Source organism: Pinus tabuliformis, chromosome 1_1 (assembly GCF_031772625.1).
Source record: "Pinus tabuliformis cultivar Carrire ecotype Pingquan chromosome 1_1, CPIR1, whole genome shotgun sequence".
NCBI classification, from domain to species: domain Eukaryota; kingdom Viridiplantae; phylum Streptophyta; class Pinopsida; order Pinales; family Pinaceae; genus Pinus; species Pinus tabuliformis.
Window position 1 is genome coordinate 205,321,448 of NC_142297.1, and position 24,569 is coordinate 205,346,016.

Sequence of the window (24,569 nt, forward strand, 5' to 3'; positions counted from 1 at the left end):
GAGCGCATATTCTATTCATATTGGGTCGCGCTGACATAACCTTCCTTGTTATTCAGATGTGATGTCAGCGCTCCAGTGCAGTTATACACCCTCGCTAATCTTTTTTTTTTTCTACGTAAAGCCTGAGCTAATATATTAAGAAAAAGAAAATATTTACAGAGAGAGGAACAGGCCTCTGAGGATGAATAACTTCACCCTCCATCTGAAAAGCAGTACAGGTGCACAAGGCTACCTGATTTACAAAGATAGATGCAATAGAAATGAGCATCGACAAAACAACAGCATTTAGTCCTCTGACTTACAAGAGAAATTCCTCCAAAAAGAACAACAGCAGCATAATCGTAGAACCAAAGAGCCTTTGCATGCCTCTCGCACCTTGCTGCTGAATTCATTGTGGCATTAGAGGGTAGGATGACAGGGGATTCCAGAGATCTGGAATCACTGCGAAATCTGGGCATACCGCTACCCTTAAAGCAAAAACTAGGCATCTCGGAAAGAAAGAGACCCCTCCAAAACTCCAAAACCAAATCACTGTGCCGCAACAAAAACAACAAATTTAGCCTTCGTAGGCTCACCTTATGCTTTGTTGTCAAATTCTGGTGTATTTTCATCTTCGTTCACTGGCTGACGGGAACCCGGCAGGAATGCTGGCGGTTGAAGCGGCCCCAGAACACGAGCATGCTCCTCAGGGTTTACTACGCCTGGAGGAGGATTATCATTACCAATTTCCGCCCTCTCTTGAGTAATGCCAGCCTGAGCCAGCTCCCCAGCATCTTCCTCCTGGCTATCTGAATCTTCATCATCTTCCTCAGTCGCAATAACAGTGATTAGCAAAGACACCTTCGATCTCTTTTTCCGGCATCTGAAAGTGAAACTAGAGGTATGCATTTGACTATCTTGCTCGTCCGATTCCTCTGACGGAGAAGACGGAGGCGCAGCCATAGCCAATGGTGGAATTTCCCTTGCCTGGACCTCCTCCCTTCTGCTAATACCCCAGACACCGCCTCTGCACGGGACTCCACGCTGTCTCGGCGCCATGAACCTTGAAACGTGAGGGCGATTGACGATGTGAAACCGAATTTCCCCACACAGAACTTGAGCTCCCCGAACCACACTATTTGAAAGCTGAACCCGGTTATGAGTTCTTGGCTTAGAGCGATAGAGCGCCCCCTGAGCAGAGGTGTGGCCTCTGCCTCCGCTCACAACTCCAGAAATCGCACCCTCTCCTCTTTGCTCAGAGCAGAGCATGAAAATACCACAGACATTCTCATTCTGGCACAGATGCGCATTTATGTAGTTCCCTATGCTGAACTCTCTGGAGGCCTCCATTACGAAACCCAACAACCTTGCGTACAGAACCGTTAAGTTCACTCGCTCGAAGCCATCTCCTCTCTGCATAATCTTCACCTCGGCCTTTAATGGCATTAAAGTATGGCAGAGCCACCTGGTGTGGCCGTCCTGCCAGGTTTCAAAGTCATGCCAGCTGCCCATTGCTGGTAAACATATTGCCACCCGCATCCGGGTGAGAATCATCTTGTAGTTGCAAATCTCTGTCTAACAGTGCTTGGAAGGTGGATAGCTGATCTGTCGACAGTATATCATATAGAGGGCCAACTGAAAGGTCGTTTTCGCTTTCCACTCCCAGATTAGCAAGGAAATCAGCTGGCTTATTCCCATCCCTCTTTATGTGTTGGAATGAAACTGCTTTGTTCTCTTGCAACCAATGTTGAATTTGTTCCAGTCTAGATGCCAAACGCCAGCTACTGCTGATTTTATGAACTTGGGAGCCCTGTTGGAGTTTTAAGGCCATGTTTATTAGGAGTTGGGAGTCCCCTTCCACTATCAGTGGGAGATAATTACCCTGCTGCGCCAGAGTAAGACCTTTCCATAAAGCCTCCAGTTCCGCCGCATTGTTAGTATTCCACCCAATAGTACCATGATAGATGAGAAGGGATTTACCCTTATGGTCTCTGATAATGCCACCGTAACCTGTCTGACCCGGATTACCTTTCGATGCGCCATCGAAGTTCAGATGGAACACATTGATGGGAGGTGGCTTCCACTTTACTGAATCAGTTTGGTGCTTTGCTGAGCTATCCTTGACAGGAATCTGATCTTGTATCGTTATCTGCCAGTTGTTCCAGATAGCCAGTTCCTGGGATTGCTTTGGGTAGTCATCTTGGGACCATTTCTTTGTGGTGAGAGTTTCTATGATATTGTTATGAATTCCTTTCCATACCTGCTCCAGTGTCATTGTTTGACCTTTGAAGATCCTCCTGTTCCTTTCCTTCCAGATATTCCACATCACGAAACCCGGTATAGTTTGCCAAAGGATGTTTAGAATTTTGCACACGTATGGTGATTGAGGCCATTGACTTATTGTATTTTTGATATCCCCCAGAACTCTACCTTCCTTTTGACATCGAAATGCCACCTTTTCCCAGATCTTTCTGCTCATCTGGCACGTCTGCATTAGGTGTAAGGCGGTTTCTTCTTCCTGATTACATATAAGGCATATGGAAGGACCGAAGAATCCCCTTCTTCTGAGATTATCCCAGGTTAGTATTCTATTATATGAAAGGAGCCAGAGAAAGGTGGATACCTTCGGCCATATTGGGGGTTTCCATATTTTGCTCCATATCTGATCTTTGACCATTCTGTCTTTTATGATGATCCTGTAGGCCTCCTTTGTGCTGAATGTACCCTTCTCTTCATAACCCCATCTCAATGTGTCCATGCCTGTTTGCTTTAATATCCTGCGTTTATTTAACTCGGTATTGAGAGTGAGTTGGTTGTGATTTGAGCTACGTGGAAGAATAAGGCTGGTTTCTTTCCACTCTCTCTGCTCTTGATTACTTTGTTCTTTCCAGCAATTGCTTATTTTCTCCTGCGGGGTGATCTCCCAATCCTGAATTGTATGCATACACTCCTTAAGATTTGGTAGCTGCTGCCAGGAGTCTTCCCAGAACCTGGCAGTTTGACCATCCTTCACCTCCCAAAAGCTATGTTTTTGGATAAGGTCTCTATGCTGAATAGCCGAGTTCCATATTAACGATCCTTTACTTGTTTCTGACATTCTTATCCTTTCTTCTAAGGGTAAGTTCCTTGAGTATTTTGCTGTCCAGAGACACGCCCAGGGGGTATTGCAGTTTGAAAGCCACCGCCACCATATTTTCGCCCCCATGGTCATATTGCTTAGTTCTAGATCTCTGAGTCCTAATCCTCCTGCCAGCCTCGGAAGACAAACCTTTTCCCAACGAAGGAGAGCCCATTTTCTGTTTGGGCTAGAGCTGCCCCATAGGAAATTCCTCTGTAATTTTTTAATTGCCTTAAGAACCCATTTTGGCGCTGCTAAAATGGAAAATAAATACAACGGCATAGATTGCAGAACTGACTTGATAAGTACAATCCTACTGGCCATATTGAGCGATCTGTAGGTCCAAAGGAGTAATTTGGCTTCAAGTTTTTCAAGCAGGATTGTCCACGATGAATGCTTGAGGGCTGATGCGATAAGAGGAGCGCCTAGATAGGAGGAGGGCAGAGAAGCCTTGGAAAAGCCAAGAATACGCACTATGGCTCTTTGGGTATAGGGAGGGGTATTAAAGAAGAATACTTGGGATTTTGCATTATTTATGAGGGCTCCAGATGCTTTTGAGAAAGAGTCCAAAATGGATTTGAAAATGCGGGCTTCTTGAACAGAGGAGTGGCCGAATAACATATTATCATCAACAAATTGTTGATGAGAGACAACAGGGAGATGGTGGACGGCTATACCCTTGAGCTTATGCTCTTGAATGGCTGCTTTTATACTTCGCCCCAAACCTTCAGCCAGAATTACAAACAAAAAGGGGGACAAGGGATCTCCCTGCCTAATGCCCCGAGAAGGACGAAAGGTGGTAGAAGGAATCCCATTGGTGAGGATAGAGAAGAATGAAGAAGAGATGAGACTACTTACCCATCTGACCCAAAGGGGAGCGAATCCAAAAGCCAGGAGGGTTTTTTGCAAATAATTCCAGCTAATACAATCGAATGCTTTTGAAAGATCGATTTTTAGGAGCATCCCCGGCTTTTTTAATTGTTTGAGAGAATGCAATATTTCATGGGTAAGGATAATCCCATCAGTTATTTGACGCCCTTCAACATACCCGGATTGCTCAGGAGAAATGATGAGGGGCAGCAAGGGCTTCAGCCTAAGAGTAATAACCTTTGAGACAATTTTATAAATGATATTACATAAAGCAATGGGTCGATACTTATCTGGAGTGCTTGATTCCGTAGACTTGGGAATTAAAGATAGAAAGGTGGCATTCATGGCTGGATACATCCATCTGAGAGTCCTGGATTCCTCCACGACCTGCCATACTTCCCATTTTATTAGTTCCCAAAAATGCTGAAAGAAGTTCGACGTAAATCCATCTGGACCGGGAGCTTTCCCTGCCTTTAATTGGTTCACTGCTGTTTCTACCTCTTGGAGACTGATCGGTTTAAGAAGCAGAGTATTCTGATCTTCCGTGATTATTCTTGGTATGTGCCTGGTGATGTTCTCAATGGCTGCGGATCTGTTAATATTGGGTTCTTGAGTCATCTGTTTGAAGTAGTTCACAAACTCCTTTTCTATTCCTTCATGATCTTCGATTTTGATTCCTTGCTCATTAGTTACAGAGGATATTTGGTTGATCATACGCCTTTGGACTGTTGTTTTGTGAAAGAATTTTGTATTCTTTTCACCTTCCTTCAGCCACCTAATCCTTGACTTCTGCCTCCACAGTGTCTCTTCCTGCAGCTCTCTTTCTAGAATTTGCTTTTCAATTACTTGTTCTTGTAGAGTCAATTCCTCGGATCGGCCATGAGAAATGATTCTTTGTTGGGTATCCTTCATTTTTTGAAGTAGGATTTCTTTTGATTTGAAGATATTTCCAAATGTAGATTTATTCCAACGTTTTATTTCCTCTTTGAGATACTTCAGCTTCTTTTGAAATAAGGCCATTCTTGTCCCCTCCGTTGCTCTAAAGCTTGCCCAGGTTGTCTTTATGAATTCATGGAAGTCCGGATGTGTTAACCAGAAAGCTTCAAATCTGAATGGCCTCCTTAAACTCTGGCCTGGTCTACTCCAGTTTAAGGCAATGGGCCAGTGGTCCGATCCTGAATACGGTAGGATTGAGGCTGTAAATTCTCCACCCATGTACACTGCATTATCAGAGATTAGGAATCGATCCAGTCGCGAAGCCACCTGCATCGGTTCCGTCCTCTTGTTGTCCCAGGTATATATGCCATTTTCTGTAGGAAGATCAATCATCCAATTGTCTTGAATGAAATCTTTAAGTAGAGTACCATCTCTGTTTATTCTGCAACGTCCTCCTCTCTTTTCCTCCAGATTTGCAATCATATTATAATCTCCGCCTGAGATCCATAGCGGGTACATTCTGTTTACATTAAGTTGTGTTAATGCATCCAAAATATCAGCTTTTTGTTGGGTTTCTTGTGGGAAGTATACATTTGTAATATGCCCAGCAATATTTGTGCCTTGCAGATGAAACTTGGCTTGAATGAAGTTTCTATTTGCATGAATATTGTCCAGCTGTATCACCCTTGCGTCCCAGAGGATTGCCAAACCTCCTGAAGCGCCCTGTGCTTCCACTGCTGTGACTTGCCCCGCCGGCCACGCCTTAGCTGCTACTTTTTCTAGAACTACTTGTTTACATTTTGTCTCTTGCAGGAAAAGAATTGCTGGTTTTTCCTCCATTATCATGTTTTTGAGAAGTCTACCTTTCTTCTGGCCGTTAAGCCCTCGAATGTTCCATGATATCAATTTCATTGGGAATGTTTGGGGTGGATGTTAAAATACCTGGTAAGCTGGGCGTATCTGCCTGAATCGACAAGGACTTCTCCAACCTTGATGGTTCTCTTCAGAGCAGACTTTCTTCCACGCTTTTTGCTGTCTTTTGAAATAAACGTCCCATCCCATTGGCTGCCTGTTTGCACCCCTAGTGAATATTTCTTCTGGGCTTTATGCAAAACCGCCGCCAGTTTGTCCACTTGTGCTGCAATTATCTTGTCGAAATTCTTAGTTTTACACGTGGCCTCCAAACCAAGAATGTCTAGTTCTCCTATATCAAATGTTTCTGTATCCTCATCCATATTTTTGACTTCTTGATGGCTTGCTTCTTCTTCCCGTGCTTGTACTGAACCTGGATCCGTTGTGTCTATCTCCATCTCTGGTTGGCTCCAGCTTTTCATTTTGGTGCTTTGGATGTTACTGTCCTGTACCTCGCTTTTTCCTTTCGATGACTCTTTGGGATCCTCCGACATGTTCGGATTTGATATACGCTCAGATGACATAGGATTTTGGACTGGTTGCTCTTCCTCAGCTAAAGCAGCAAAGCTATTACTCGTTGAAGGCTTTGTAGGATCCTTCGTGACCTGCCTGTTCTGAGACGGCTGTTTCTTATTTCCTCTTCTGCGGTTCGCTACTCTGGTGAACCCCTCGGTCGATTGCTTGTCCTGATCTTGTTCCGTGGGCTTATTATTTAACGGGCAATCTCGGAACAGGTGCCCTAAGGCATGGCATCTTCTACACCTAAAGGGAACATGTTCATAGTCTATTAACTGGATCCATTCTTCATCCTCATGAGTAAGTTTTACCTTATCAGGCAGGGGTTCCTTTAGGTCCATGTAGACGCAGATCCGGGCATATGAGGTATACTTCTTCATTTTCGTTTCTTCTGCAACCTTGACAAAATCCCCCAAAACCTTCCCAATCTCCTTAAGCGATTCTTCTTCCCAGTATTCCCATGGCAATGAGTATAACCTGATCCAAACTGGTGCCCAGCTCAGATCCTCCTTGTCTGGGTTAAACTTTGCTACCCATTCTCTAAGGAATAGACCCGCTGAGTTAAAGAAATAAGGTCCGTTCTCAAAGACTCTGTTTCTGTCCTCCAGGCAGTTGAAAACTGCTGTAAAGAAACCTTTTGCGCCTAAATGCAAGGATATATGCCCTTTCGGGTGCCATTTGATGTTAATCCATGTCCTCAGGGCTCTCTCATTTGGCCAAATGCCTATAAATTTTCCAATGAGGGCGTGATCCTTCATATATTGGATTCTTGCATTGATCCTGTGACTGGGGAACTCCACTGTTGGCGTATGCTTAGCAACAGACTTGCATGTAGATGATCTCACTCTCTGATCCTCTGGCTGAGCCTGATCTGTCTGCTTGTCCGGCGTACCTTCATTTTCGTTTTCATTTGTTCTCTGTTCCTGCCCAGAATCGGATTGCTTTTCGGGCTGCCTTTCATCGTTTGGGGAATCCCCTTCTGCCCCCTGGCGGGGGTTCATTTCCTCTGCTGCCAACGTTCTGCGATCGTGCTGCACAGCGCTACCACCTTGGGGTGGCCAACTGCCCCTGCAGTCCGGCTGCCGCTGCAGGTCTGCAGCAAACCCTAGCCGCTATACCCTGCTTCTCTGCTCATCTTCCTCCGTTCGCCGCCTCATAGTCAAATCATGACAGCTCATGGGCTACACCCTCGCTAATCTTGTTTGGGCGAGTTTGTTCTAATAGCCGGCCTTCCAGATGATTCCAGACCTGGTTGTTGGCCTTGTAAATGTCGCCCCCCCTTCTCTGGCATGTCTGTTTTGTCATTTGAGCCACCTTCCTTGGAGATAAGCTCATCCTCCCACCATTCATGGAGACTCCTCCTATTTAAGCCTCTACCATTCCCATGAGCAGCTAGTTTGGACAGTGTGGAATTGATAGTGCTTAGAGTGTTGCTGCTAGTGTGTGAATTTGATAGGTAGTTGGTGTGACAAGTGTGGGATTGCTAGAGAGCTTAAGGAAGGTTGTGAAGTGTTGCTTCCTTGTGTAAACTTGTGTGAGAGATAGTTTTTGTCTTGGGAGATCTACCTCCAAGGGTGAATGCTTAAGAGACTTGCTGGCTGGACCCTCTCGAGAAGGATTCGACGTCAGAACTTTGGTTGTACTCTTCTCTGTTATTGATTAATAATAGATGACTACTATTATGGTTCCACTCTCATTTGTCTTTGTAATGGTTAATGTGAGTTATGTCCTTTCTGACTGATGTATAATTGCATTTATTAGATTGCACGCTTGTGTTTGTGTTTCTATTTGTGTGTGCAGGTGTCTATTCACGAGGATTGTGGAGGATTGTGACCGGCCAAAGCGAAGGAGCGAGAGCGACGTCTCTTCATCAAACATTAGCGTTGGAATCCAAGTAGGTTTTCATTGCCTACCTTTTATTTGCAATTAGGAACTTGCATGGTAGCATTGACTGATTGTTGCTAGACCCGTCCTGGGCTAGTAGGGATCGCCTCTATCCGTAGAGGGGATTTACCTCTCCAACAATTTGGTGACTCCGCTGGGGAGCTGGCCTTTATCCCTTTTTGTTCATTCTTGCTTTGAGTTTGATTGTTGCTCTCTTTTCAAAGATTGGGGATTAGTTCTTTGCTTTTGGATTTCCTGGTTCAGTCTGGGAGGTACCTTGATTGCTTAAAGAGTCATTGCCTTGGTTTGGGAGCTTTTGGCTTGATTGTGCCTGTTTTTTAGCTTCAGCGCGGTTTATAATAAAACAGTCGTGCTGACATCACATAGCTGTTTCTTTGACTTCATGGTCATCGCGTTTGTACATTTAACAGTCGCGACGGTTCTGAAAATCGAACCAGCGCGGTTAAGCCATGTACTTCCGCGCTGACAGCGCTTTGTTGCTACGCGTGATTTCTGATCAGTGCTTTGTTGCTGTGTATCACCTGCGCTGATACCTGTAGAATTGAATTTTTTTCAATTCTGCCTCCTGAGCCTGTTGGTTTGACTATCCCATGCTCTTTCCACCTGGTTTATGACTTGATTTCTATTGTCTGAACATTGAAGCACTTGCTTGGGAAGTCTTGTTGGGCGGATCTTGTTTTTGTGTCTTGTGACCTGGTGTTATCATCCCGATTTCGTTGGATTGGCTTTGTTTTGTTACTCGTTCACAAAGATTCGTTTACTACTTAATCAAACCTGAAACCGGAACTTAATCAAAGATCAACCATAAAATGAACTGAATGAACTTAAAAACGCATTGGAACATAACGCTCATATTTTAGAAGTCTAGGCTAGAGACTTGCTCCGGCGTCGTTAAACCTAGTCACTGTTGTTTCACATTACAGTTGGGTGATTCCTCCTCTTGTGACTCGATAGTGGTCTAGCACGGACTTGAGCTCCCACGTACCGTCGCGTATAAAGGGGAGACCCCACTAGGTTATCATCCTTCGTCCACAGGAAGCTGTGTCTGTCGCCTTACAAGCCGTAACGCACCGAACACAGCATTCGGGAAGATTGACTGCAGTATGGAAGGTCCTTGGTTTTCGTATGATTGGCAAGGTGTATAAGCAGTTTTACGGATTGTCTGGTAAACCCTTTGCCTAGAGTCTCCAGAGTAGTCACTTTTGATCCTTTTCGGACTCCTTAAAAGAAAAGGTGCCAGTGAGCGTCTTGTCACTTCGTGCTCATTAAACATTCGAAGGAGACTAGAGTCACCTTTTCGTCCTTTTCTCGACTCTTAAAACATAAAAAGGTCAAGTTGTGTCTTTGCGTCTTAAAATTTATTTGGCCACGATTAACGTTACCTGGTTAGATCTTGTGTGCGTTAGCTTGGGTTGGCTTCTTTTTGTTTGCCATGGCAACTTTTCCGGGGTTCACCAACCCAAGTTCCCCTCCTGACGGGAATCCTGGTCATTTCCCTCCTCTCGGGAATGTTGGTGCTCCTTACATGGCAACGTTGTCCCTCCCAGGGTTAACTGTTGGGTTGCCTGTTTGGTTGTTCTCAACCTCTTTGGTCCCTACCGTATCAACTACTGGTCAATCAGTCCCTCCACCTGAACAACATCATGTTGATTCTAAGGTGGACCTCTCCCCTTCTACGCCTACTTCTACGTCCTCATCTTCTACTTCGCCTGGTGAAAGTCTCGATTCGAGTAACCCGGTGGCTAAGAAGAAGAAGAAGAAGACGAAGAAGAAGAAGGCTCCCAAAGGAGAAGTTACAAGTGTAGCTACTCCCTCGAGTACACCTGAAGTCGGGCCCCCTTCTGCTCCTCCGCGGAAGGTCAAGTTTCCTTGTCGATTATGCAAGGAGGACCATCTTCTTCGCGATTGTCCTGGCATCCCCAGGGTCTTAGAAGTGTGGTCTCGCGATCCGGCCCGCCCCTCATCGTCCTCTGAAGCTCACGGCGATGCTACCTTCTCGGTTGGAAATGGTAAGGAAAAAGGGAAGATTCGAATCCCCTGTAGACTTTGTGAAGGCAATCATCCCCTTCACCTTTGTCCACTCATGGATAAAGCCTCCGGTGTTTTGACAAGTCTTACAGCTCCTTCACCCCAACTACCCGTTGGTTATCAACGTCTCTCTGCAGTTGCAGATCGTCCCCCTGCTGACAAAGAGATTGCTTCAAATTCTTCTTTTGTCTAGGCCCCTCTTCCCGAACCTGGCTGTTCCCAGCCTGTTCCAGACCAACCATTAGTCGGAAAGAGTGTCGACTCGAGTCCGTCGCTCGTTCACTCTGTTTCGGAAGAGAATCACGCCCATGTTCTTTTCATCTCTTCAGATTCTCCTGAGTCCCGAAATGACTCTCCTAACCCAACTACTCCCGAAGATTCTCCTTCGGTTCCTTTAGCACATGGGGGAAATCATACGATTCCCCCACCAAGTAGTCTGGTCGCTTCCTTTGATTGGAATCACCTGATCGTCGGTCGCCTTCCATCCCATATGCCTTTCCAGATCACAGTACACGCGTGTGCTAAGGCAGTACCTGGCACTATCTTGGATGAAGGGGTGTCTGTCAGTCTTATGCCGTACACTACTTGGAAAGCCTTAGGTTCCCCGCAGCTTGGGCCAGTCACTCAGAATCTGTTGGCCTTCGACGGAGGAGCCTGTCCATCTCTAGGAGTTCTCTCGAAGTTCCCTATTACTTTGGGAGTCAAAACCGTCTATATAGACGTCTTGGTTACCCAAGGTGTTTTAGACTTTAGTCTTCTCCTTGGTCGCGACTATGTTTACGCCATGGGGGCCCTCGTTTCTTCGCTTTTCCGTGTGGTTTTCTTTCCACACGATGGAAGAATTGTGACTATCGATTAATTGTCGTTAGTTAGTCCCCCAATGCCTCCTGCGCCGTTTTCGTCCCCTCCTAGTTTTTATCCACCAGTTGTATCTGCCCCACCGCAGATTAACTACGTGGCCACCTACCCCATGCCTGTATCCAGTGATGACACCGTCGTGCATAGTGTCCTGGTGGCATTAGGTCCTGACTTCCAAGATGTGGTCCTTTCACCGGGGGTAACACTCTTGGAAGCACCGACTTCCTGTTCATTATGATGCAGTTCGGTCGGAGCATAGTTCACTTTCCTATGTCAAGCTCCCTAAAAAATGAAATTGGGTCTGGTCGGAGCATAGTTCTTATCCTGTGTCAAGCTCCTTAAAAAATGAAACTAGGTGTCACGAGGATAGTTCTTTTAAGTGTGTCAATCTCGCAAAAATAATGAAACATAAGCTCATGCAATTCGATTGCGATCATAATATTGTCAACCTTCACTCCATTTTTAATGGAATAAAGCTTGGGGAGCATGTACCTCGAATTGAGACATCATGCTGGGGGGCATGCCCATTTTCCCTGGTTTTCAAGCATAGTTTGCATATGTGTGGTCATGTGTGTTTTTAAGCTTGCATAAAAATAAAATCCTTTTCCAAGCATAGTTTGCATGTGTGTTGTCATGTGTGCTTTTAAGCTTGCGTAAAAATTAAAATATGTGGGTCGTATGTTATGCAACTGATACATTAGATTACATTTGTGTTAGACATTTGCATAGCATATAAAAAACACCATCACATGTAAAAGATCCATCCAAAATCGGTATATATATATATATATATATATATATATATATATATATATATATATAATATATATATATATATATATATATCATGTGGTGCACCAAGGTGCTCAAAAATAAGTGTATATGTCTAGATAAGGCCTGTGTTCTCAGTACATCTAAGACGCATGTCTCTCAAAAGACATCAGTAGGAAATAAGACCTAGATGTCTACTGTGGTGGGTTATGCTCTATGTATACTACAGCCGCTCATGCCACCCGCCTCAAAAGGCGGTGCATCCTAGGTTCTACCCCTACTGTATGGATCTGAGATGCTATGGGGACCTCCTCTATCCCCTGGTAATCTGGAATCCCCGCCAGTAAGCCCTCGAGGTTCTGTATCATAGTCTCCATCGTATCGACTCCTGGAGGAGCCAGGGCTAGGGCTCCAACGCCTTGTGCCTCTCTCCGCGCCTTTGGGGCCAGACCAAGGGGTCTCGTCGGTCCTACATCTACATACCATAGCATTCATCGTAAAGACATGTACATGAAAAATTAAAAACATTACAAAAAATAAAAAATTAAAAAGAGATCAAGTGGCTTACCACCATCGTCCCAATGCTCTCCCACAGGCAGTGGCATGTCTGGATCTCCACGGAAGTCTATGCCAGCATATGGCCAGTCCTCCACAAAAATAACCTGCCGATCCAGCCACTCTCGGAAATATATTCCCCATGCCACTAGTCGGCCGCCACCTCCTCGCGGCATGACATGGCCCCATCGACTAGCCCTCATCTCTCGGGGGCCTCTGGGTGGATCCACGACCATGTCCTATAGCTGTAATGCCGGTACCCACTCCAGCATGAGCGGGAGTAAAATTGACCCATAGCCAAACTGATTTGACTCACCACGTCGGCAGTTGCTCAGCTGTCTCTTCATACTGGTTGTTACTGCTGCTGCCCAGTTGAATATGGTGGGATTCAAACACTCGAGAGCTAATAGGAGATGGGTCTTCGAAGCTTCGTGATTGGCCAAGGAGCCCGCTTCCCAGGTCACCATGAAGAGTATGGTTCGAAGGACGATGTCCTCCACCGTAGGAATAGCTACCTTCCCAATCCGCGTTTTGCGTGCCTATGGGTACACCCGAGCCATCAGCATATCTAGGGTTTCACCATTAGGTCGCTGCCCCTCCAGAATGGGCATCTCACCTCGATGTGATAACCCGGTCAAAAAATAGATATCCGTATAATCGAACTCGATATCTCGGCCTCGAATCACAAACTTCCCATCAACAGGATTCCAGGCTCTGATTAGGAACTCGAGGAGATCAGGCTGTGCTCGCAGGCGCGAAGTTAGGAAGAATTTGAGCAACCCGCATGCCCGCATTGCATTACGGCATCCAGCATCGGCGAATGCCGCTATATCCTCATTATCATGAGCTCGCTCTTGCCAAACAAATGCCATTTTGTCCTGCATGGCCACAAAAAATCATTAGAGCCCTGACCGTTAAAATTTACATGTTCAAATTGTTAAAAAATTAGTTTCGCGGCGTCAGCGCGACTGTTTTTAAAACAGTCGCGCTGATAATGGCGCCCTTTGATATTTTTCTTGGGTCAGCGCGGAAGCACACGTGTTTTCCGCGCTGATCCGGGGGTGGTATGTGTAAATATTATTCGATCAGTGCGGACCCGATGAGGAAATCCGCGCTGAGTGAGAACGAATTGAAGTTCAAAAAATTCACCCAAACTAGCACTTCGCATCGTGAAAATGTGGCTAAAATGCTTCAAAATGGAGCGCAGGAGAAGGAGAACCTACCTGGAACAGATTGCAGGGTGGTTGATGTCCGCACGGGATGGAATTTGGTTCGTCAACCTCGCATCTCCACAACATCCTCCACGGCTCAAAATGGGTAAATGGTAAAAACCTCCTTTTACCCCCTATTTATGGTAAAATTTTTATAATTAACTATCATTTTTCATAAATGTGGGATTTTGTGATGTTTTTTACCATGTGCTTGGTGCCAATGTCGTTTTACTATGTTTTTTATGCATGTGGTACATATTATCTCGAACAGGTTTACGCGTGCGGTGTTTCTTGTGCAGATTCTCATACCGATGGGGTCACGACGGTCCTATACACACTTGGTCCCACAACGTCGTCTTTAAGCTCTTTTTCGACGTAAAGAAAGAAAAGATGGTTGAGCCCCCTCTCGGCTCGTTAAAAAGAATGAGAGGCGGTCGCCTTTAAAGCTCTTTTTTCGACCGTTTAAACTAAAAAGATTGTCGGGTGTTTGTCGTTTCGAACTCGTAATTGGCTCCAAAACGACGTACTTCTGACCGCTTTTCTACTTTTTCGGGTCGAAGTCACTACTTATGAAAAGTACTCCTCTATCATATTGGTCGGGCGGTTCTTTCGAGCATTGTTTTATACTTTTTCGGGCTCGAGAGACACAACTTTACGAAAAAGGGCCCCCCTGGAGTTTTCTTTTCCGCTGTCTTTTCAGACTCTCTAAACAGGAAAAGACGCCGAGTTCTTCCTTTGTCAGACTCGTTAAAACTTAATGACATCGGACACCGTCGAAATGACGCTTTCCAAGCATATGCTATACCCGTCAAGCTTGTCGTCCAAAAATAATCGGGGTACCTGCCAGAAATGGTGGGGAAAATGGAACTGTAATAATTGTCGTGTCGGCAGTATGTCGCTCTTGAACATGGCACTAGTCTACATTCGTGTCTGGGTGGGGATTTCTCATCTTGTTTTACACTAGCCTCCGTGGGTTTGGGTTATCCTATTTGGCCTCTCATCTGCTCATTGCCTTGTCACCATGACCTCTGCTCATTTGATGTCAGATACTGCCAAATCCACTGTCGTGCCGCCAATATGTTCAAGAGAAGTTGACCTCTGCAAAATTACACCCTCCCTCTGATACCTCACACAAAATATCTTATCCTTCTCTGTCTCGTGTCGATGATGTGGGAAGGATTATGGCCCACCTTCGATCAAGGTTACTTCCTGTCGACTTCAGCTCATTATCCAGGAAGGTGACTTAGAGACTCCCTTTAGGTGCCTTAGAGCCTGCATGCCTCAATGGCAGGTTCTTCATGTTCGACGTGAGGTTTTCATCATTGGCCTCCGATCAAATGATTCTGCGGGTGTTCGACACCAGTTCATTGATTCACACGCCGCGGATTGTACCTATAAGTACCTTGAGGACCATTGTCATTATTGGTGGTACCTCTCACGTCTGTTAACAGTTTTCATTATTGACTGGTAATCGGACGATGTTCATGCATGTTCGACTTCAGCTCATGTATTCACATGCTTGGACTTGTACTTTGTTCGGGTCGGGATGGAGTGCAAGACCCTGGATTTTTGTCTGTTGCAATCCAGGTTGCGATTTTGTGGATTATTATTACATGACTCGTTGATGGATAGCTGCGCCCATACCTGAGTCTTTTGGGATGGCTGCGACCATACCTTATTATCATCATGGTCTCTTCAGTTGGGTGGCTGCGTCCATACCAAAGACCTTCTTCGTATGTCTTTTGGATGGCTGCGCCCATGCCTAGACTACATGTAATAGATTCTCAGAGATATCAGTTGTACATACGTGCATATTCTTCATGGTGGTGTTCCAGTTCAGCGAGTTTTGTAAAGCATTTCACCCCTCTCACTCTCTCGGGCTTCATGCTTTAGGGGGCATCTGTTACACAGTAATTTGTCACTGTCTCCCTGTCAGTCTCCCTACTGTGTCATGAGTTCAAATTAATCATGCTCATGCTCTCTAATGTTGCCAAATGACCCACTTTGCCAAAGTTTTTCCCATCATCGCGACTGTTATTAAAATAACCGCGCTGACTGGCGCCTCATAATACAACGAATGCGCTGCCAGCGCGGAAGCACACGTGTTTCCCGCGCTGGTCGAATTTCATGAACCAGCGCATCTTCTATTCATATTGGGTCGCGCTGACATAACCTTCCCTGTTATTCAGATGCGATGTCAGCGCTCCAGTGCAGTTATACACCCGCGCTGATCTTGTTTGGGCGAGTTTGTTCTAACAGCCGGCCTTCCAGATGACTCCAGACCTGGTTGTTGGCCTTGTAAATGTCGCCCTCCCTTCTCTGGCATGTCTGTTTCGTCATTTGAGCCACCTTCCTTGGAGATAAGCTCATCCTCCCACCATTCATGGAGACTCCTTCTCCTATTTAAGCCTCTACCATTCCCATGAGCAGCTAGTTTGGACAGTGTGGAATTGATAGTGCTTAGAGTGCTGCTGCTAGTGTGTGAATTTGATAGGTAGTTGGTGTGACAAGTGTGGGATTGCTAGAGAGCTTAAGGAAGGTTGTGAAGTGTTGCTTCCTTGTGTAAACTTGTGTGAGAGATAGTTTTTGTCTTGGGAGATCTACCTCCAAGGGTGAATGCTTAAGAGACTTGCTGGCTGGACCCTCTTGAGAAGGATTCGACGTCAGAACTTTGGTTGTACTCTTCTCTGTTATTGATTAATAATAGATGACTACTATTATGGTTCCACTCTCATTTGTCTTTTTAAAGGTTAATGTGAGTTATGTCCTTTCTGACTGATGTATAATTGCATTTATTAGATTTCACGCTTGTGTTTGTGTTTGTGTTTGTGTGTCCAGGTGTCTATTCACGAGGATCGTGGAGGATTGTGACCGTCCAAAGCGAAGGAGCGAGAGCGACGTCTCTTCATCAAACATTAGCGTTGGAATCCAAGTAGGTTTTCATTGCCTACCTTTTATTTGCAATTAGGAACTTGCATGGTAGCATTGACTGATTGTTGCTAGACCCGTCCTGGGCTAGTAGGGATCGCCTCTATCCGTAGAGGGGATTTACCTCTCCAACAAGGTATTAAATAGAATTATAAATCGACTTCTACACTGAAATCAATGCATATAGTGCATGTGATCAAATAGGATTAGAAATCAACAACCACATTGAAAATCTTAAATATTCATGACTTTCTAGATCTAACTTCTATGTCTGTATTTGTCTCTCTGAGACTCTTTCTTCTTCCCTCTCTCTCCACCTTCCATTATGTGTCTACCTCCATCCTCCTCTCCTTCTCTCTCTTCCGCTCCCTCTCCCCTGTCTCATTCTATCTACCTCTCCTTAACTTTATCTATCTTTCTCTTCTTTCCTCTCTCCCCCTGCTATCTATATTTATACCTCCCTCCATCTCTCCTTATTTGTCTCTCTATCTAAACCCCCTAAACATATGTCATGCTCTCTCTCTCTCTCTCCCCATATCTATCTATCTATCTATATATTCCTCTTCATTTCCCTCTCTCTCCCTCTCTCTATCTCACACATTTATCCCTCTTCCCCCCTCCCTCTCTTTTCCTCTCTCTTCTAGCTCCTCCCCCACCCCATCTATATCTATATCTCCCCTTGTCTCTCCTTCTCACCCACAAAAAATACACTCTCTCTCCATATCTATCTATCTCTCTCCCCCTCCCTCTTCCTCTCCCTCTTTCTCTCTCCGCCCTCTCTCTCTTTCTCTCTCTCTATCTCTCCACCCTCTCTCTCTCTCTCTCTCTCTCTCTCTCTCTCTCTCTCTCTCTCTCTCCCTCCCTCTCCCCCACCCCCCTCACTAATGTTAAGAAATTTACTGCATAACATAAATAATTACTAAGAGGAATAAATATAAAAATAACCAACAACAACCATAAACACATAAACACAAATCTTTATCCGAGAAAACCCCAAATCTGGGGAAAAATGCAACCTAATAAGATCTCATTAGCATTGGCCAAAACCCTAGCCAATCTGACCAAGTGAGCCTTCACTGCTCACCTCCAGGTCTTGCATTACAGTGAAGTCTTCCCAGCCTTTTATAGGCTTCATTACATGCAATACCATAGGCAAAAAACCATGGGTGCACAATACCGTGTGCCCCAAAACCATCATTATTTAACTTGGTCAATTTTGCCTCTATCTTGAGTCAATTTTACCTAACAATTCCCCCCTTAAACTTGACTTGGGGTTCCTTGACTAACTCTCGCCAAACCTGCTAAGTGAGACAATCCCGCTCACTCTAGCTCTTACACCCCTCAAAGTTTTTACTTGGGGTATTTTTAACCCGACATCCCCCCTATCACCTAGGTCTAACCTAGACTTTATCAGTGATCACCGAGGGGTACACATGCCTTACTAGGTCTTACAATAGTATGCCCATTTACATGCAATAATTTTGACTTCATTATTTTTTTTTTTGTTTATTGCTCCTGTGATTCTGATCCATCCTCCCTCAATTTGATTTGCTCAAAAGCTTCTATCAAACCGCTCCAACTGCAAGCCCAACGAGAACCTCATAGATTCCAGCACATTTTCGAAGCCACATGAACAATTTTCTTCTGCTGACCTTCTTTAAATAGTCGCATGAATATCGAACAATTTGTCAGCATATTCCAAACCGGTAAATATCAAAAATGCACTACGATCCCTGGAAGTTACGGCACTATCTTCCACACTTTCTCCTCAAGGTTCTTCTGCGTATGATTGTTCCACCATTATTTTCAGACCCAGACCTGTAAAAAGCTGCATTGATCTCATCAGGCGCTATAAACCCCTGGCATCAAAGAATCTCTTTGAAACCAATATCTGGCTCTGATACCAATTGTTAAAAAATTTACTGCATAGCATAAATGATTACTGAGAGGAATAAATATAAAATTAACCAGCAACAACCATAAACACATAAAAACAAATGTTTATCTGGGGAAACCCCAAATCCGAGGAAAAACCCAACCTAATAAGATCTCATTATCATTGGCCAAAACCCTGGCCAATTCAACCAAGTGAGCCTTCACCGCTCACCTCCAGGTCTCGCATTACAATGAAGTCTTCCTAGCCTTTTATAAGCTCCATTACATGCAATACCATAGGCACAAAACCATGGGTGCACAATACCGTGTGCCCCAAAACCATCACTGTTTAACCTGGTCAACTTTGACTCTATCCCAAGTCAAGTTTACCTAACAACTAACTCTCCATCTCTCCCTTGTCACTCCCTCTCCATCTTTCTCTCTCTATGTCTTTCTTCCCCTTCCAACTCCATCTCTCTCTCCTACAATATAAAGTGAAAGTAGAAGTTTTTTAAATTGAGAAGGTGTATTGGGTTTGTGTTGGTAGGGGGTTAAATAATGTGAATTTTAGAGGTATTTTCTAATATGGAGTTGATTTAAAGGTATTTTTTAGTATGTCACAAATGCATGTGATATGTCAGAGGTTCATTGAGTGAACCCCTGTGGTAGTGGTATGGTGAGATAACACTAGTAGGAAATATGTTGTGTGACTAGAACAAGCCATAGTTGACTACATTAAAGTTTCTAACACTTTGATTGACCAACCCACCCACCTGCGCTAAAAAAAATTATGAGGTTGGATTGGGTGTTGCAGATAGACGACCACACCCATTCCCATCTCCCATTAGAGAAATTTTGAGGTGTGAAATGGGCCTGCTAAGGAATATTATAAAATAATAATGGAAATAAAAAAATAAAAAGATTAAAGTAAATCATCAAAATTTAGATAGGAAAATAAAAATAAAAAAATAAAATACATTTTCAACTCATATTTTCAACTTATCTCCGTACGATTTTACTCAAATTTCAAGTCGGATCACTTGTTGGATGTGAAATTTAATTCCTCATTGAAGGAGTACCCATGTTGGATACTTTTGATGGAACACTAATGTTTTTTCATGTATTTCTCATGTTTCGTGTAGCAGGGTCCATCAAAAGTATGCAACATGAGTACTCCTTGGATGATGAATTAAATTCCACATCCAACAAGTTCTCCCACTCAAAATTTGATTAAAATTGTATGGAGATAAGTTGAAAATATGAGTTGAAAAGTTAGTTTTTATTTTATTTTTTAATATTTTTACTATTTTACTCCAAAAATGGTGAATCATCTCCAATGATTGAAATCAACATCTTGAATCCTATTGGCTCTCATAGAGTTGATTTTGGTTGTACATTTTTGTTTTGAAGCCCATTTTTTACCTCAAAATTTCTCTAATGCTCGCAAATTGAGGAGAGAAAAGAGAAGAGTGGGAGCATTTTTTTTCTCGGGGATACATGAAGGGAGTAGGAGAAGCACCAAAGGAGTTTTTGTTTTATGATATGCACAAAATTCATGGAAAAAAAACATTGCTAAAGAGGAGAAAGAGGCAACAAAACTTGCAACGAATGAGAAGGTGAAAATAGGAGTAGAAAATTCCCTTGATGGAGGTTGCAGAGAATAAGAAACTTTGTGTGGATTTCAAGGAGTAATGTTGGAGTTTGTGACTGAGCCTTGTTCTTAGAGACTTAATTTCCATTCCTTGTATCAATGTGTTTTTGCCATTAGATTATGTGTTTACGCTTGGGTTGTCAGTGAGAAGCTTAGAGAGGTGAGTGGGTTATTGTGGTGCTTAATTCCATAGATTAGTTGATAAGTCACCATGACAGTAGATTCTACCACCTGAGTGCCTAAGCAAGCCTTTGGTGTGAAACCCCTGAGAAATAAACCCCTCATACTTTGGATTTGACTTAAGGGTGGTCATCTACAAGAAAGTTGCAATGTAGTTGGCCTATGGTTGGGTGGAGAGTGGAAGTACCTCCTTCGATTTCCAACCATTTAAACATACATAGGTAAGTATAATTTTTCATGCATATTTAACTATGGACTGTGATATTCTTTGTTGTGCTTATGATTAATGCAAGGTTATGTATGCTTATGAATGAATGATTCAGACTCATTGTTAGGCTCAAGATTTATAAACTATATTATGTGTTTGTGGTTTGATGAATGTTTGTGTTATGAAGCCCCTTTTCATGAATGCGATATACAACAGTATGGATATATTGCATATATGGACTTCACTTAGGATCAACCTGCTATTTTATAAACCCTCAATCTTATTGAATAATGAAACTAGACATATCGATGCTTTATTCATAATTTGTAGGTTTTCTAACATGTAATAAATTTGATAAATGACTAAATTGTGATATCCAATGTTATTATTATGGTTGATTTGATAATTTAATATTTATCTTCATTCATTTGATTGTCAAGGTTAAGGGATGTGATAGTTGAATGGCTCACATCAGATATATTGTTTACTAGAAGTAGTGCAGTCTATGCATATTTTTAGTGATTATACCAGTCATCAAGACCAGTAAAACTATGTTCAGGATCAAAGCGGACTAAACCTATGTGAAATGATGGTGGTCGATTGGGTGCTTGATATGCTACAAATTATCATGATAGAGAAACTGGCCATTGGCCACCACTAAATCATTCGAGGCTTGATTACCTTGTTACCAAACAAGTGGCCAAGACTTAGGTAGTATGGCCGTAATTTTAATTCATGGAACTGTAACAACAAGAGACAAAACTTTGTAGGGAGGAACCCTCCTGCTAGGTTATTGGCCACTGAAACCATTGAGGATTGAGAGCGAGCCAAGACTATCGATCCAATGAAAAATTTCTTAGGGTGGGCCCTGTTCGAGTCGGTCTAGTAGCCCTCCATCAGCGATCAAAACTCTTTGCATTTGCATAAGTAGGTGTCTCATCAGTGTCATTTCATTGCATTCCATTAGGCATGCCATAACCCTGATGGAGGAGCTGGTGTCTTTATTCCCCTCTTGGCACTGCTGGATCAAGTTGTTTCAGTCTATAAATTCTTTCAAGGTTCCTTGTCTTGTCAAAGTCCTAGGTCTAGGGTTTAGGTCCAATTTGTCTTTGCGGTCAGGTCTTTAAAGGTCAATAAATGCCCAGCAGGCCAGAGGGATGACTATCCAAGTTTTTCTTCAAAGATTTCATCTTGTACAGTTAATTTTAACCTTGGATTTAAAAACCCTGTTTTTAAAGACAAGGTCTTTTTCTCATTTTTGTAAAACAATTGTAAAAATTCAAAAAAATTTAAAGGACAACATACAGCCCTGGTCCCCTTTGCCAAGATCCTCAGAAGCTATCCCTACAAGAAAATTTCAAGACAAAGCATCAGTTCAAACAATTTCAGGACAAAAGGAAACCATAAAGTCAGCAGCATTTAAATTTTGAAAAAGTGTCAAGTTAAAAACATTAGAAAGAGGGTTTGAGGAGAAATTAATTTAAATCAAGCCTATAAAGCCCCTCTCTCCTTCTATTTGAGCATCATTTGCCTCAAAGCAATAGTGAAGAGCGATTTGGGCGATTTGGAGAGAAATTGAGCAAACTTGGCAAGCTGAACCCGCGCGCGACCTGTCAACACTTGCGCGCGACCTATCGAGCGCGCGCGACCTATCAGGGGGGTTCATCCAGTTGAAAAATTACACTGGCACGACCTATCAAGCGCGCGCGACCTATCAACACCTGCGCGTGAGCTGTTGGGAAATTCATCTACAAAAAACCGCCAGTAAACTCCAAAACGACCTCAAAATTCTTCAAGGTTGCAGGTAGGCCTCTGATCATCAAAGTATTTTGCTTGGAAAAGAAAAATGAGCATGGGAAAGGTGTTTTAATGTCGTCAAATTGAAATAAGAGGTTCATGTATGTTTGCTTTAAAAATGTCAAAATGCTTGTAGAGCTATGGTTTGTTTTGTTGTTTCAAGGTCATCCTTGTCACCCCACTTTTTCCCCACTCCTCTTTACCACCTCCTATATCATTTCTACCTAATCTCCCTACCAAAATATCAAAAGCCCTTAAAACCCTACCCCCTAAATCAAACCCTAAAAAAATCAAACCCTAAACCCTACTTCCTATAACATCCTTGCAAATGGAATTGTATGATGATATGTATGTCATGATTCTTCCCCCTTAACTCCCTATTTCCCTATTTCATATATTTTTCCCAATTTCCCTTCAAAGTCTCCCTTCCCTAACATTTCCCTTGTGCTATTTGTCCCCTTGAAACAACATTACAAACAGGGAAAAACAGCAGGTCATTTGAGCAAAAGCAGCAGTACATTTCAGCCACTTTGCTCCTGAAACCATGTCAGAAACCGAAACCGACTATGAGCAAAGTGATGACCATGAGTCAACACCAGAAATTGAGATACAAAGGAGGCCTCGCAGGAGTGGTAAGAGTGGTCACCGTAAGAGAGAGGAGCCCACCTCTTTGACCGATTTGACGACGTAGAAGGCCCGGTCCCCTCCACATCTTGGCTGAGGCTTCCTTGAGGGAGCATGATATTAAATGACCTCACTACAGCACAAATTTCAAAAAAATTTGAGCATTTTTGGTCACTTATGAATTTTTGGGCAAAAAACAAGTTTTTCACATTGATAGGTCGCGCGCCGCGCGCGACCTATCCGATGGGCAACTTCATTTTGCAAAAACTCAGCATTTCTGGATTTTTCATGCAAAGATACACCTGCTTAGCAATTACCAAGAGATTTCATCAAGTTTCGAGCCTCCAGAAGGTCAAAAAACATGCAAACATTGAGTTTCTGCCACCTTTTTGACAAACAGGGAGCAGTCTTGAGAGATTGCAATTTTGGAGGGGAAAATGGCCACCAAATTCAGAAATTCCAATTGGGTTGGAAATTAGACATCCAGACCTTTCCAACAAGCCCACTTTTACTTCATTTGGACACCTGGAAGTGCCTCAAACGGAGCTCCAAAGTAGCGCTACCTATCAAGATTAAGGGCGCGACCTATCAGGCAATTTTCATAATTTTTCACCTAGAGCTCAGGAATTCGCCCAGCTTTGGCCAGTTTTGACTTGGGATGAGATTTTTCACCCTCTTTGATGTAATTAATGTATTTTCATGTTGATATGACACTTATTTACCTATTCTAGAATATTCATTCATGAAATAGCAAACATTTAATGAATGAATTGGTTTCCTAGCTTATAGAGGCAAGTTGTTTTGACTGCCTAGATTTTAGTGCTTAGTTTAGAATTAGTTGAAACAGCTCCTAGAAGGATGAGCTCGACCCCTAGAGGCAAGGAAAGATGTTAGATTGCCTATATTATGTACTTTCTTGGTCATTTTCATGGTTGGACTCTTGAGGGAGAAAGCTCTATTGTATTATTCATTGTATCTCTGCAATTTTGGCAAAGGAAGAAAGACCAGGGTTTTGCAGTCCTTTTTGGGATTCCTGTGGTTACATGTATTGATGGTGTGTTTCTCTTTGTACTTGTAAGTTTGTTATGTGAATCATCTTCTTACTTTTTCTTCTGCAAATTAGGCAAATGAAGTGTTAAGGTAGAATTCATGGTTGCTGTGCTCTGCCTTTAAGTTTGCTTAATATCAATGTTTTCAGTTGTTTAAGGAGAATTCAAGGTGATTGCTTGCTCTCCTTAGCTCCTCACCAGTCATTCTCATCCATCCAAATCTTTCAAAGGCATCAATACAGTCTCCTACCTTGCCCCAAAGAAACGCCTGCAAAAACTGTGTCCAATCCCCGCACCCAAAATTGCCTTGACCCAACTTTCCACCAAAATCCAAAAAATCCCAAAACAAACCCTTTTATCAGTTTACTAGCCTAAAATCAGTGTTTCCTTTTTGGTTATCTCGCCCATTGAAGATCTTTACCGAGATAGACCGGAGAGAGCCCTCTCCTGCCCCGTAAGGCTAGCTACGAGGCTAAGTGGTTTGATGTTGCCTTGGAGTTTACCTTTTTCAGCCTGAGGTGAAATTTCAAGCGCTAACAGGCCCATTAGCCACACATGCCACCACTTACCACTGAGACTTGGCACCCTATTAACCATG

The 24,569-nt window shown here is 43.4% G+C and overlaps 1 protein-coding gene across 1 annotated transcript; it reads right to left on the minus strand.

Annotated features, from left to right (window-relative positions):
• Positions 1 to 1,474: 1,474 nt before the first annotated feature.
• LOC149212245 (uncharacterized) lies at positions 1,475 to 5,743 on the minus strand. Its single transcript, XM_089388599.1, has one exon. The coding sequence runs from the start codon at positions 5,741 to 5,743 to the stop codon at positions 1,475 to 1,477; it is 4,269 nt and encodes a 1,422-aa protein (XP_089244725.1).
• Positions 5,744 to 24,569: the final 18,826 nt, after the last annotated feature.